The sequence below is a fragment of the Helianthus annuus genome, chromosome 4 (genome assembly GCF_002127325.2).
Source record: "Helianthus annuus cultivar XRQ/B chromosome 4, HanXRQr2.0-SUNRISE, whole genome shotgun sequence".
Lineage (NCBI taxonomy): Eukaryota > Viridiplantae > Streptophyta > Magnoliopsida > Asterales > Asteraceae > Helianthus > Helianthus annuus.
In genome coordinates, this window is record NC_035436.2 from 20,864,039 (window position 1) to 20,877,837 (window position 13,799).

General features: G+C 43.3%; 1 protein-coding gene across 1 annotated transcript; it reads right to left on the reverse strand.

Moving 5' to 3' along the window:
* Positions 1–353: 353 nt before the first annotated feature.
* On the reverse strand, positions 354–10,471 carry LOC110866723 (glycine-rich RNA-binding protein GRP1A-like). The gene is made up of 2 exons (XM_022115867.1): positions 10,285–10,471; positions 354–478 (listed from the first exon to the last, which is right to left on the reverse strand). The coding sequence occupies exons 1-2, from the start codon at positions 10,469–10,471 to the stop codon at positions 354–356; spliced, it is 312 nt and encodes a 103-aa protein (XP_021971559.1).
* Positions 10,472–13,799: the final 3,328 nt, after the last annotated feature.

The window sequence follows — 13,799 nt, forward strand, 5'->3', positions numbered from 1 at the left end:
GTTGAGTGTTGTAATGATTAAGTTTGGGTATGGTCTTTTGCGCACATGGCTAGTGTGGCCTTACGCAGAATTTGGGACCACACTCCTTCCGAACATGTTTTTAAACGTTTGTGTGGTTCTCCCATTGGAGATAGGCTTAGGTAGCGTTTGGTATGCAGGAATGAGGGGTGGAATGGAATGGTCCATTGTGAGGGAATGAAGAAAAGAGTGTTTGGTTGGTCGATGGAATGGAATCATCCATTCCAAAATGCATTCCATTCCCTCAAAATCATTCCATCCGTCGCTCCTGTTTTTTTTTTTCATTCCATTCCATCTCCACCCTTCATTAACAACACCACAACTCACCACCGTTGCTACCACCACCCACCACCACCACCGTCATCTGCCACCGTCACCCACCTCCGCCGCCACCCGCCACCGCCGCTGCCACGACCTACCACTGCCACCCACCTACCGCTGCCACCCACCTCCGTCCCCGCTATGACAACTCGAGTTTCCAAGGTCTTTACTTGACACATCACTTGTTTCGTGAATTGTTTTTCGTAATTCTTCGCGGTATAACTTGTTCATGCTTGACATATGTAATTATCTTATAAGTTGCATTAAACATAACTTTGTGTATTTGGTGTTGTACTGTTATTATATGCATATATGTGCACACAACGAAGCTTAATCTTCGCCACAACACCCACTCGACGAAGATTAACCTTCGCCACCCACACATACTCGGCGAACATTGAACCTTCGTCATACCAACTTTCCGGCGAACACTGAAACCTTCGCCAACCACACTCACACGACGAAGCTTGAGGAAGCTTGTAACCTTCGCCACACCCATCATTCCGAAGAAGGTTGTAACCTTCGTTGGGAAACTTATAACCTTCGTCGGGCACGGGGAAACTTATAACTTTCATCAGGAACGGGCCTCGGCCCAGGGAAGTTTGGCCCAACTCTTCGCCGTATATTGAAACTGATCGTGCATCAGTTACGTTTAACTTTCTCAAACCCTAGAGTCTCTCTCTCTCTCTCTCTCCTTGCTTCTGTGCGACGGCAACACCGAGTTCCTCAAACCCTCAATACATCAACCCATTATTCTGTCTATCTCGGTTAGTTCGCACACTATTGTTGAATTACATGTTTGTATTTGTTTAGAATCCTAGTTGGTGATGTTCTGTGAATTGAGATTACATGTTCTTAGATATAGAATAGGATCTTGTAATGTTGTTGAACCTATTAGAATGATTCGTTAACTGATGTAGATGGACGGTTGTCTTCGATATGTTACTGATGTGTTGTATCATGATGTTGATGATCTGTCGTGTTGTAGTCTGATGTTGATGACCTGATGTGTTGTTTCATAACTGTTGATCATTGATCATGTAATTGTTAGAATGTAATTAGGGTTTCTGTGTACTGCTGAGGACGATGATCATGTTTGCCTGGGGAACTTTCAGTGAGGAAGGTTAAGGTTCCTCAGTGAGGAAGGTTAAGGTTCCTCAGTGAGGAAGGTTAAGGTTCCCCGTAGGGGAAGGTTAAGGTTCCTCGTGAACCTGTAAGTACTTTAAGGTTCCTCGTAAGGTCTATACGTAACAGTAGTTATGTATGTTAACTCCGTTAGTGTGATAACTCTGTTAGTATGTTAACTCCGTTAGTTTGATAACTCTGTTAGTATGTTAACTCCGTTAGTGTGATAACTTTGTTAGTATGTTAACTCCGTTAGTGTGATAACTCTGTTAGTATGTTAACTCCGTTAGTGTGATAACTCTGTTGGTATGTTAACTCTGTTATGCATGTTAAGAAGGTAAACACAGTTAGTCTATTAACTGTGTTAATGTCTGTTAACTCTGATTGATTAACTAACACTGTTAGCTTATTACTCCTGTTATATATGTTAATCATCTTAAGTTTGTTAACCTTGTCAAGTATGTTAAAGAATAACCATGTTAGTATAAACTGTGAAGGACATTTATGTGGAACATGAATTGCATGGAAATGATTAACTGCTTACCTGATGCATGATGTTAACCGCCAAACACACTTTGTGACATAGATTGCATGTGGATCGTTACGAACTTAAACTGATTATGTATACGTGCATCCCATAGGACTTGACAGATTACTGTGAGCACATAGTTTAGCATACCGAGCAAACCAAGGTGAGTTCACACTCTTACCAAGGCATGGGATTCCCGGGGTTGGGAATGGGATTGAATGATTACTTGTACTTACATCACTACTGAAATACGTATCACTGACCTCGTTAGGTATAGGACACCTATAGATACAGCTAGACTAGTAAAACACGGGAAGCCCCCACTAATCTTCGCACACATGTCTGTGAGACCGCGATACAAATACTAATCTTCGCACACATGTCTGTGAGACCGCGATACAAATACTAATTTTCGCAAACATGTCTGGGAGAATGGGAAACCCCCACTAACCTTCGCATACATGTCTGGGAGACCGCGATACGAATTAATACGATACCTGGTACAGAACGAACAAATGATTTACGAAACGAATACTATAACTAAACAACCAACTGTGAACTCGCTCAACTTTGTTGTTGACTCGTTGTTACATGCCTTGCAGGTCGTTAGGTACTCATGGAGCTTGCACGGGGAGGCACAGTTGTTGTGGGACATGGATCGTGGATGCCATGTTAAACGTTTATGACATTTCAAACATATTACTTACGTTGGGTTTTACATTTATGCTTCCGCTAAACGTTGATACTATACTTTTGTTTTGAACACCTTTCATATTGTTTGGTTGAATTAGATTTACTATTTACATTGTTCAATATGATTGGTGGCTTAATCCTGGTCAGTCACGCCTCCAGGCGGTGATACTCCGCGTGTGGATTTTTGGGGTGTGACAGATTGGTATCAGAGCCATTGGTTATAGAGAACTTGGTTTTAGTAAAGGGAAAAAGTTTTTGTTAAAACCAGACTATAACCAGAACAGTGCTCAACGATCCACAACGACGCTTCGCTCCACGTGCAAGACTCAACACTATAGGTGATATGGTTTATGTTTTATTGCCTACTTGTTAGTTACATAGAATTTTGCTCATGGTATGCTTAGATTAACGTAACAACTATTGCATGAGAACACTTGTGTGCTTACTCTCTTCTGTCATCGCACTTTCACAAACCTCTCTCACTCATGTTTCCTTTTGGTATGAAGATCATGAGTGGACGCGTTAACATGACTCAAGCCCAGCTGACGGCTTTGATCAACGAACAAGTTGCTGCGGCACTTGCAGCCGCACAAGCAGGAGGTATACCCTGTAGTCGTAACTCACTCTAGGATCTTTAGATCCTACACTCCTGAACCAACTCTTGTGTTTAACCTTGTCCTGTTCTTATACACAACAGGTCAACACGCTCAGCAACCTGTTTGCACCTTCAAGACTTTCATGGACTCCCGTCCTAGCACATTCAGTGGCACGGAGGGAGCCGTTGGACTCCTCCATTGGTTTGAAAAGCTCGAGTCCGTCTTTGAGATGTGTGAATGCCCTGAGGCTCGCAGGGTGAAGTATGCCACTGGTACTTTCGAAGGCATTGCGCTAACTTGGTGGAATGCGCAAGTTCAGATGTTAGGGTTGGCAGCTGCTAACGCCACCCCTTGGAACGATTTCAAGGAACTAATCAAACGGGAATACTGCACACGTGATGACATCCACAAGTTAGAAGTGGAGTTCTTTAATTTGAAAATGACAGGGTCAGAGATTGAGGCATATACGAAAAGGTCAAACGAGCTGGCCATCTTGTGTCCAACTATGGTGGACCCTCCTATCAAGCGCATTGAGTTGTATCTCAAAGGACTAGTACCGGAAATTAAAAGTCATGTGACATCGGCCAACCTTGCTACTATCCAGGATATCACTCGCCTTGCTCATCGCCTCACGGATCAGGCAGTGGAACAAAACAAGCTGCCCAAACGTATCAGTGCTACTAATGCTACTACTTCCGCTACTCCCAGTGACAACAAGCGGAAATGGGATGGGGATTCCAGCAAGGTTTCAGCTACAGCTCAGTCTCAGGCACAGCAGCGAAAGACTGATAACTACCAGAGCCCTGGTCAGCAATTTTCTGGTAGTCAAAGACAGGGTGGATATAGAGGAAATCTCCCAAGGTGCAATACATGCAACAGGCACCACAATGGCCAGTGCAACAAGGGTCGTTGTCAGAGGTGTCTCAAGATGGGTCATGAAGCTAAAGATTACAGGAGCTCACGACCTGCGAATCAGAACCAGCAACAACAACCACCAGCTCCACGAAACCAGCAGCAACAACAACAACGAGGCAATAGGGGATGCTTTCAGTGTGGTGCTGAAGGCCACTTCAAGCGGGACTGCCCCCAGTTAAACTAGAATCAGAACAACAACAACAATAATCAGGGTAATGGGAACAACAATGGGGGAAACAATAACGACAACGGCGCTAGGGGTCATGCATTTGTGCTGGGTCAGGGTGAAGCAAGGAATGATCCTAATGTGGTGATGGGTAAGTTCCTTCTCGATGACTTTTATGTTACTGTTTTATTTGATTCGGGTGCGGATACCAGTTATATGTCTCTGAAAGTTAGTCAAATTCTCAAGCGCACACCAACACTTTTGAACACAAAACGTGTCGTAGAGTTAGCTAACGGTAAAAGTCTAGAGGACACACATATAGTTCAGGGTTGTAATCTTATCCTCGTTGGTCAGACTTTCTCTATCGATCTCATTCCTATAGTTCTGGGTAGTTTCGACATCGTCATTGGGATGGATTGGTTATCCCAACAGCAAGCAGAGATCCTATGCAAAGAGAAGATTGTTCGTATTCCCCGTTCTGGTAAAGAACCTCTCGAAGTTCAAGGCGACAAGAGTGGTGTTGTGGTAGGCATCATCTCCTTCCTTAAGGCCCAGAAGTGTTTACGCAAGGGCCACACCGCTATTTTGGCACTTGTTACTGATGCATCAACGAAAGAGAAGAGATTAGAGGATATTCCAGTAGTGCGTGATTTTCTTCAAGTGTTTCCTGAAGATTTACCTGGGCTACCGCCTCATCGCCAGGTCGAATTCCAGATCGAGCTAGCTCCAGGAGCAGCACCAATAGCTCGTGCACCGTATCGCTTAGCCCCATCAGAATTGGAAGAACTATCCGCACAACTACAAGAGCTCTTGGATAAGGGCTTTATTCGTCCTAGCTCTTCGCCTTGGGGAGCTCCAGTGTTATTTGTGAAAAAGAAAGACAGTACCTTCAGGATGTGTATAGATTACCGCGAACTAAACAAGGTGACTGTGAAGAATCGCTATCCTCTTCCACGTATTGATGACTTGTTCGACCAGTTGCAAGGGTCGAGCTACTACTCGAAGATTGATCTAAGGTCAGGCTACCATCAACTGAGACTCCGGGATGAGGACGTCTCCAAAACAGCATTCAGAACTCGCTACGGCCACTAGTTATGCCATTCGGGTTAACAAACGCGCCTGCAGTTTTCATGGATCTTATGAATAGAGTATGCAAGCCTTACTTGGATAAGTTCGTTATAGTTTTCATCGATGACATCCTGATCTATTCTAAGAGTCAGGAGGAACACGAGCAACATTTGCGACTTATTCTGGAACTCCTTTGATCAGAACAGCTGTACGCCAAGTTTTTGAAATGCGACTTCTGGCTTCGTGAAGTCCACTTTCTAGGCCACGTGGTAAACAAGGATGGGATTCATGTTGATCCATCCAAGGTAGACTCGATTAAGAACTGGCCTGCACCGCGCACACCAACGAAAATTCGCCAGTTCTTGGGTTTGGCAGGCTACTACAGAAGGTTCATCAAAGACTTCTCAAAGATTGCACAGCCGCTTACACTACTGACACAGAAAGGTGTTACTTATCATTGGGGTAATACACAGGAAACAACTTTTCAACACTTAAAGGATAGACTATGCAGCGCACCTATTCTTTCATTGCCAGAGGGCACAGACGATTTCGTGGTTTATTGTGACGCATCAATACAGGGTCTTGGTTGTGTATTGATGCAACGGGATAAGGTCATTGCTTACGGTTCGCGCCAACTTAAGATCCACGAACGGAACTATACTACGCACGATTTAGAGCTGGGAGCTGTTGTTTTCGCGCTTAAGATATGGAGACATTACCTGTACGGTACCAAGTGCACCATCTACACTGATCACAGGAGTCTCGAGCATATTTTCAAGCAGAAGGAATTGAACATGCGTCAACGTCGATGGGACGAACTACTGAATGATTACGAATGTGCCATCAAGTACCATCCAGGCAAAGCCAATGTTGTGGCTGACGCCCTTAGTCGAAAAGACACTGCACCTAGACGCGTACGAGCATTACAACTTACCATCCAATCTAGTCTTCCGGCACAGATACGAGATGCTCAGGTAGAAGCATTGAAACCAAAAAACGCCAGGGCTGAAGCCCTACGCGGCTCAAGGCAACGGTTAGAACAAAAGGAAGACGGCGCCTACTACGTAACAGGACGCATTTGGGTCCCACTGTATGGCAACTTACGCGAGCTCGTAATGGATGAAGCACATAAGTCTCGCTACTCGGTACATCCAGGTTCGGATAAAATGTACCACGATCTCAGAACTACGTATTGGTGGCCTAGCATGAAAGCCCACATAGCAACTTACGTTAGCAAGTGTTTGACTTGTGCGAGAGTCAAGGTCGAATATCAAAAACCATCAGGCCTACTTCAGCAACCAAGGATAGCAAAATGGAAATGGGAAGAAATTTCCATGGATTTTGTTACTGGTCTGCCTAGGTCCCAGCGTGGAAACGATACTATTTAGTGATCGTGGATCGACTCACAAAGTCTGCACACTTCTTGGCTATCAAGGAAACAGACAAGTTCTCAACTTTAGCAGACATTTACTTAAAAGAAGTGCTTTCGAGGCACGGGGTGCCAACCTCCATTATTTCCGATCGTGATGCCCGTTTTACTTCAGAACTGTGGCAAGCGATGCACAAATCTTTTGGCTCACGGTTAGACATGAGCACAGCTTATCACCCTTAGACGGATGGGCAGTCTGAGCGTACTATTCAAACTCTAGAAGACATGCTTCGGGCATGTGTTATCGATTTAGGCAACAGCTGGGAAAAACATCTCCCATTGGTGGAGTTTTCGTATAACAACAGTTACCACACCAGCATTCAAGCCGCTCCATTTGAGGCATTGTACGGGCGTAAATGCCGATCACCTCTTTTTCGGGCAAAGGTGGGTGATAGTCAGATCACGGGTCCAGAAATGGTAGTAGACGCAACGGAAATAATTGCGTAGATACGACAACGAATGGCGGCAGCTCGTGACCGTCAGAAAAGCTACGCTGATAAGCGTAGGAAACCTCTAGAATTTCAGGTCGGGGACCGGGTTCTACTTAAAGTCTCACCCTGGAAGGGTGTGGTTCGTTTTGGTAAATGAGGCAAGCTCAATCCGCGATATGTAGGACCGTTCGAAATCATTGAGAAAATCGGCAAGGTGGCCTACAAACTGAACCTACCAGTAGAACTCGGTGGAGTTCACAACGTTTTCCACGTGTCGAATCTGAAGAAGTGCCTGTCAGATGAGACCCTTATAGTTCCTTTGAAGGAGCTCACTATCGACGATCAGTTGCGATTCGTCGAAGAACCTGTTGAAATCACGGACCGGGATGTTAAGGTCCTCAAGCACACCAGAATACATCTTGTTCGAGTTCGTTGGAACTCCCGTCGTGGCCCAGAGTTCACCTGGGAACGAGAAGATCAAATGAAACTTAAGTATCCCCAATTGTTCAAGAACAATGCAACTACTACTGAGGCGGAAGCTACTGCGGAATTTCAGGACGAAATTCCAAATCAACGGTGGGATGATGTGACACCCCAGGAAAACCAGGAAACAACGCAACACAACTAGCTTCCTCAGTAACCACGTGCTAAATTTCGGGACGAAATTTCTTTCAAGTTGGGGATAATGTGACAACTCGAGTTTCCAAGGTCTTTACTTGACACATCACTTGTTTTGTGAATTGTTTTTCGTAATTCTTCGCGGTATAACTTGTTCATGTTTGACATATGTAATTATCTTATAAGTTGCATTAAACATAACTTTGTGTATTTGGTGTTGTACTGTTATTATATGCATATATGTGCACACAACGAAGCTTAATCTTCGCCATAACACCCACTCGACGAAGATTAACCTTCGCCACCCACACATACTCGGCGAACATTGAACCTTCGTCACACCAACTTTCCGGCGAACACTGAAACCTTCGCCAACCACACTCACATGACGAAGCTTGAGGAAGCTTGTAACCTTCGCCACACCCATCATTACGAAGAAGGTTGTAACCTTTGTCGGGAAACTTATAACCTTCGTCGGGCACGGGGAAACTTATAACTTTCGTCAGGAACGGGCCTCGGCCCAGGGAAGTTTGGCCCAACTCTTCGCCGTATATTGAAACTGATCGTGCATCAGTTACGTTTAACTTTCTCAAACCCTAGAGTCTATCTCTCTCTCCTTGCTTCTGTGCGACGGCAACACCGAGTTCCTCAAACCCTCAATACATCAACCCATTATTCTGTCTATCTCGGTTAGTTCGCACACTATTGTTGAATTACATGTTTGTATTTGTTTAGAATCCTAGTTGGTGATGTTCTGTGAATTGAGATTACATGTTCTTAGATATAGAATAGGATCTTGTAATGTTGTTGAACCTATTAGAATGATTCGTTAACTGATGTAGATGGACGGTTGTCTTCGATATGTTACTGATGTGTTGTATCATGATGTTGATGATCTGTTGTGTTGTAGTCTGATGTTGATGACCTGATGTGTTGTTTCATAACTGTTGATGATTGATCATGTAATTGTTAGAATGTAATTAGGGTTTCTGTGTACTGCTGACGACGATGATCATGTTTGCCTGGGGAACTTTCAGTGAGGAAGGTTAAGGTTCCTCAGTAAGGAAGGTTAAGGTTCCTCGTGAACCTGTAAGTACTTTAAGGTTCCTCGTAAGGTCTATACGTAGCAGTAGTTCTGTATGATAACTCCGTTAGTGTGATAACTCTGTTAGTATGTTAACTCTGTTAGTGTGATAACTCTGTTAGTATGTTAACTCCGTTAGTGTGATAACTCTGTTGGTATTTTAACTCTGTTATGCATGTTAAGAAGGTAAACACAGTTAGTCTATTAACTGTGTTAATGTCTGTTAACTCTGATTGATTAACTAACACTGTTAGCTTATTACTCCTGTTATATATGTTAATCCTGTTAAGTTTGTTAACCTTGTCAAGTATGTTAAAGAATAACCATGTTAGTATAAACTGTGAAGGACATTTATGTGGAACATGAATTGCATGGAAATGATTAACTGCTTACCTGATGCATGATGTTAACCGTCAAACACACTTTGTGACATAGATTGCATGTGAATCGTTACGAACTTAAACTGATTATGTGTACGTGCATCCCATAGGACTTGACTGATTACTGTGAGCACATAGTTTAGCATACCGAGCAAACCAAGGTGAGTTCACACTCTTACCAAGGCATGGGATTCCCGGGGTTGGGAATGGGATTGAATGATTACTTGTACTTACATCACTACTGAAATACGTACCACTGACCTCGTTAGGTGTAGGACACCTATAGATACAGCTAGACTAGTAAAACACGGGAAGCCCCCACTAATCTTCGCACACATGTCTGTGAGACCGCGATACAAATACTAATCTTCGCACACATGTCTGTGAGACCGCGATACAAATACAAATACAACTAGTCTAGGATACATTGGAAACCCCCACTAACCTTCGCATACATGTCTGGGAGACCGCGATACGAATTAATACGATACCTGGTACAGAACGAACAAATGATTTACAAAACGAATACTATAACTAAACAACCAACTGTGAACTCGCTCAACTTTGTTGTTGACTCGTTGTTACATGCCTTGCAGGTCGTTAGGTACTCATGGAGCTTGCACGGGGAGGCACAGTCGTTGTTGGACATGGATCGTGGATGCCATGTTAAACGTTTATGACATTTCAAACATATTACTTACGTTGGGTTTTACATTTATGTTTCCGCTAAACGTTGATACTATACTTTTGTTTTGAACACCTTTCATATTGTTTGGTTGAATTACATTTACTATTTACATTGTTCAATATGATTGGTGGCTTAATCCTGGTCAGTTACGCCTCCAGGCGGTGATACTCCGCGTGTGGATTTTGGGGGTGTGACACCCGCCACCGCCGTCGCCGCCACCCACCGTCGCCACTGCCACCTCCGATCATCGCCACCACCCACCTTTGATTATCGCCGCCACCATTGCCACTGCCACCTCCGATCACCGCCGCCACTGCTATCAACCGCCACCACCACTGCCACCCCCGACCACTGTCGTCGCTGCTACCAACTCCGACCACCCCCGCGACCACCATCGCCACCGCCACCATTTACCTCCACCGTAATCATCCACCACCACCACCGTTGTCACCATCCGCCGTCGTCTCCACCCACCACCACTGACACCTAGAACCACGCACCATCATCACCCATCACTGACCACCGTCATCTGATTTTATTCCTTCGTCTTTTTTCGCATACCAAACAATAAAAAGTAATTATTCATTTCATTCACACATAGTAACTAAATAAGACATGAAATGGTAATAATTAATTTCATTACCTCATCAATTTCATTACCTCAAACAGAAACTATTTCACTACCTTACCGCTTTGGTGATATGCTAACATACGCTTACTAAAGTATTTCACTACATTTCCGCTTTGGTGTTATACTAATAAGTGGTGGTGTAATTTACATTGAATTACATAAAACGCACATGTTTTTTTCCAGTTGTCCCACATTAGTTATTATACATAGAAATAGTCTAACACAAGTTGTTGAAAGTCAGATTTTTCCCTTTCGACTAGTTTGGTAGCTTGATGCTTAATTCATTTGATAAAATAATGATGACAACTTTTTTAAATGTCTCAACTCTAGTAAGTGGAAATTTTTTCGACGTTAGTTTGAGAAAGTGTTTTATGTCATATTTGTCTTGTCATTGTACTTCTAATTATTTTAGCTCTTATACTTTTAATTTTTATGTCATATACTTTCAACTTTGTATTATATTATTATCTCATCTACCTTTAGTTTTATCTTGTGTAAGTTAAATAGTTGTTGGAATCATTTTCAAATCATATGGTATTTCCACCATTTGATTATAACGATCCTAACTTATGAATTATATCACGTCATTCTCAACTATCAATTTATTTTTCTCTGAAACTCCTAAATTAATTGAATCCTACCCAAGTTAGCTGACGTCAGATGTCACGTTACTAAATAAGTGCCACATCAGATGTCACGTCAACAAAAAACGACATCAGATACCACGTCAGTAAATAAGAGCCATATTAGATGTCACGTCACCAAATAAAGTGTCACATCATATGTCACGTCAACAAAAAGGCCACGCCAAACGCCACGCCACTAAACAAGTGCCACATCAGCAAAAAAAAAAAAAAAAAAAAAAAAAAAAAAAAAACTAGTGGTTTTAGGATTTAATTAATTTGGGAGTATCAGAGGAAAATAATCTGAAAATTGGGAATGACGGGATACAATTCATAAGTTGAGGGTGCTATCGATCAAATGATTAAAGTTGAGTTTATTTAAATCCTATATTCTAAATATAATATGTTTTGTTGTCTTTTACTTCATCATCCAAACTAGTATTTGGGACCCGTGTTTTGTGACGGGACCGTTAAGCCGAACAAAGAGTAAACGTGTAAAAATGTTGAATCACGGACGCGCATTACGATGTGTTAACTCATAAAAAATTAGACCAAATTGTAAAACATAGAAAAGAATAACTATGTCGGCTTAGGACCGGCGAGTTGTAACGGGGCAGTTAAACCACCAAAAAAGTATATGTAAAAATGTTGAATCACACATGCACATTGCAACATGTTTACTCGCAAGATTTAGACCGAAACGTGAAACGAAAAATGTAGGAACCGTTCGCGTAAATAAATAAAATAAACAAATTTTTATTACTGATTACAATACAGAAATTAGGAAAAATAACAACTATTACAATTACAACTGAAATAAAACACAATACAAGAAGGGGTAGAAACAGAAGGGCTGAGTCACGTGTACACACGCTTCCCTTAATACAAATTCCGAGTCTCCCAGGAGTACGCGTTTTGTTTCCCAGGGTACAACAGCCGGAGCAGTAGTACTGCTGGAATTCGCCTACAACCCGAAGGTTACCTTGAAAGCTGCAAGAAAATTCTAGAGAGAAAGTTTAGATTGCTGTTGTGTAGCTGGTATTCGTTGGTGTGTCCTTCAACAAGGTATGGAGCTATATTTATACAGCTCCCGATTTGAAACAGCCAAAAAACGAATTAAATGAGAGGTTTAAATTGCATTAAACGTCTTCAATGCAATTTAATACGTCATTTAATTCTCAGTCAAAGCCTATTAACTCGTCAGTTACAAAGCTGGACTGAAACTGCACTGTCATTCAATGTTGGAAGCTTCTGCGCGCGCGCGCGCGCCCAGTTCTGCACACCCATGCGCGGTGCGTTCTCTTGGCTCATTGGCCATGCGCGCATGCGCCATGTCACCATGCGCGGTGCGTCCTCTTGGCTCAAGTCCATGCGCGCGTGCGCCACGTCACCTGTGAGCCTATACGTGCGCGCCACACAGTCGCGCCGTATTGGCTAACTCTGGTGCGCCGCGCACGACACAGCAGGACCCATGCACCATGCGCGCAACCGCGCGCCTCGTGCCATGTGTACTCGCGCGCGCATGCGCATGACTGCCACGTCATGCGCCGCATCACCTACCACTTGGTCCTTGCAACCCTTGTGCTCCACCACGCGCGCGCGGTAAAAAATACAAAGGCGGCTCTCAAGCGGCTCGCGGCGATGCAAGCGTGCGAAGTGCGCCATCAAAGCGCCACATTGCGCCTCATCGCCCACGCCACGCGCGCGCGCGCGAGCGTGTGCGAGTGCGAGTTAGGGTGCTCCGCACCCTTCGCGAGGACACTAGTGTGTGCTTCCATGAAACAATAAGGATGGAGAGTTCCACCTTAAATACCCATTTAAGTTCCATCTCTCCTCCTATGTGGGACAAGGTGCTACTTTCCCTTTTGTTTCAGCATTCAATGTTTCAAACACCCAACTTTGAGCATCGATATCTCATTCATCTTAGCTCGGTTTTGGACGTGGTTTAGTTCGTTGCGAAGCTCTTCCAACATAGAACACAAACCCATAAATAAATATATAAAACCCGCTCATTTTATTATATTTATTTCTAGTCCAAAGTAGGAAAAAATTATTTCCTATATTTGTGAAAATGTTATTTTCACATATTTTCCAACAATCCCCCACATGAAAAATGCTATTTTTATCAAATTTCCAACAATCCCCCACATGTATGCAAATGGATCTTTTTCTTACACTTTTCAACGATAAACTTCGACAGTTGAGTATTCAAGATAGGTAGGTTGAAGCCTTTGAACCTTCTTTTGTGAAGCGCACTTAGCTTACTAGCGGTGTGTAGACGCGATGTCCTTGAACATACCCCCATTTGTGTAAACGACAATACACTTCACACAATACTGTCCCTGGTTTGGCCAACTCCTCATTGTCGTGTCCTATTATGGTCCTGGAACACTAGCCTGGTTCTGCGAGAGCTCTAGGATTTGCGCACCCCACAAATCCATTTGAAGCGACCCCACTTCTCTCTAACATAGGTGATTCCCATGA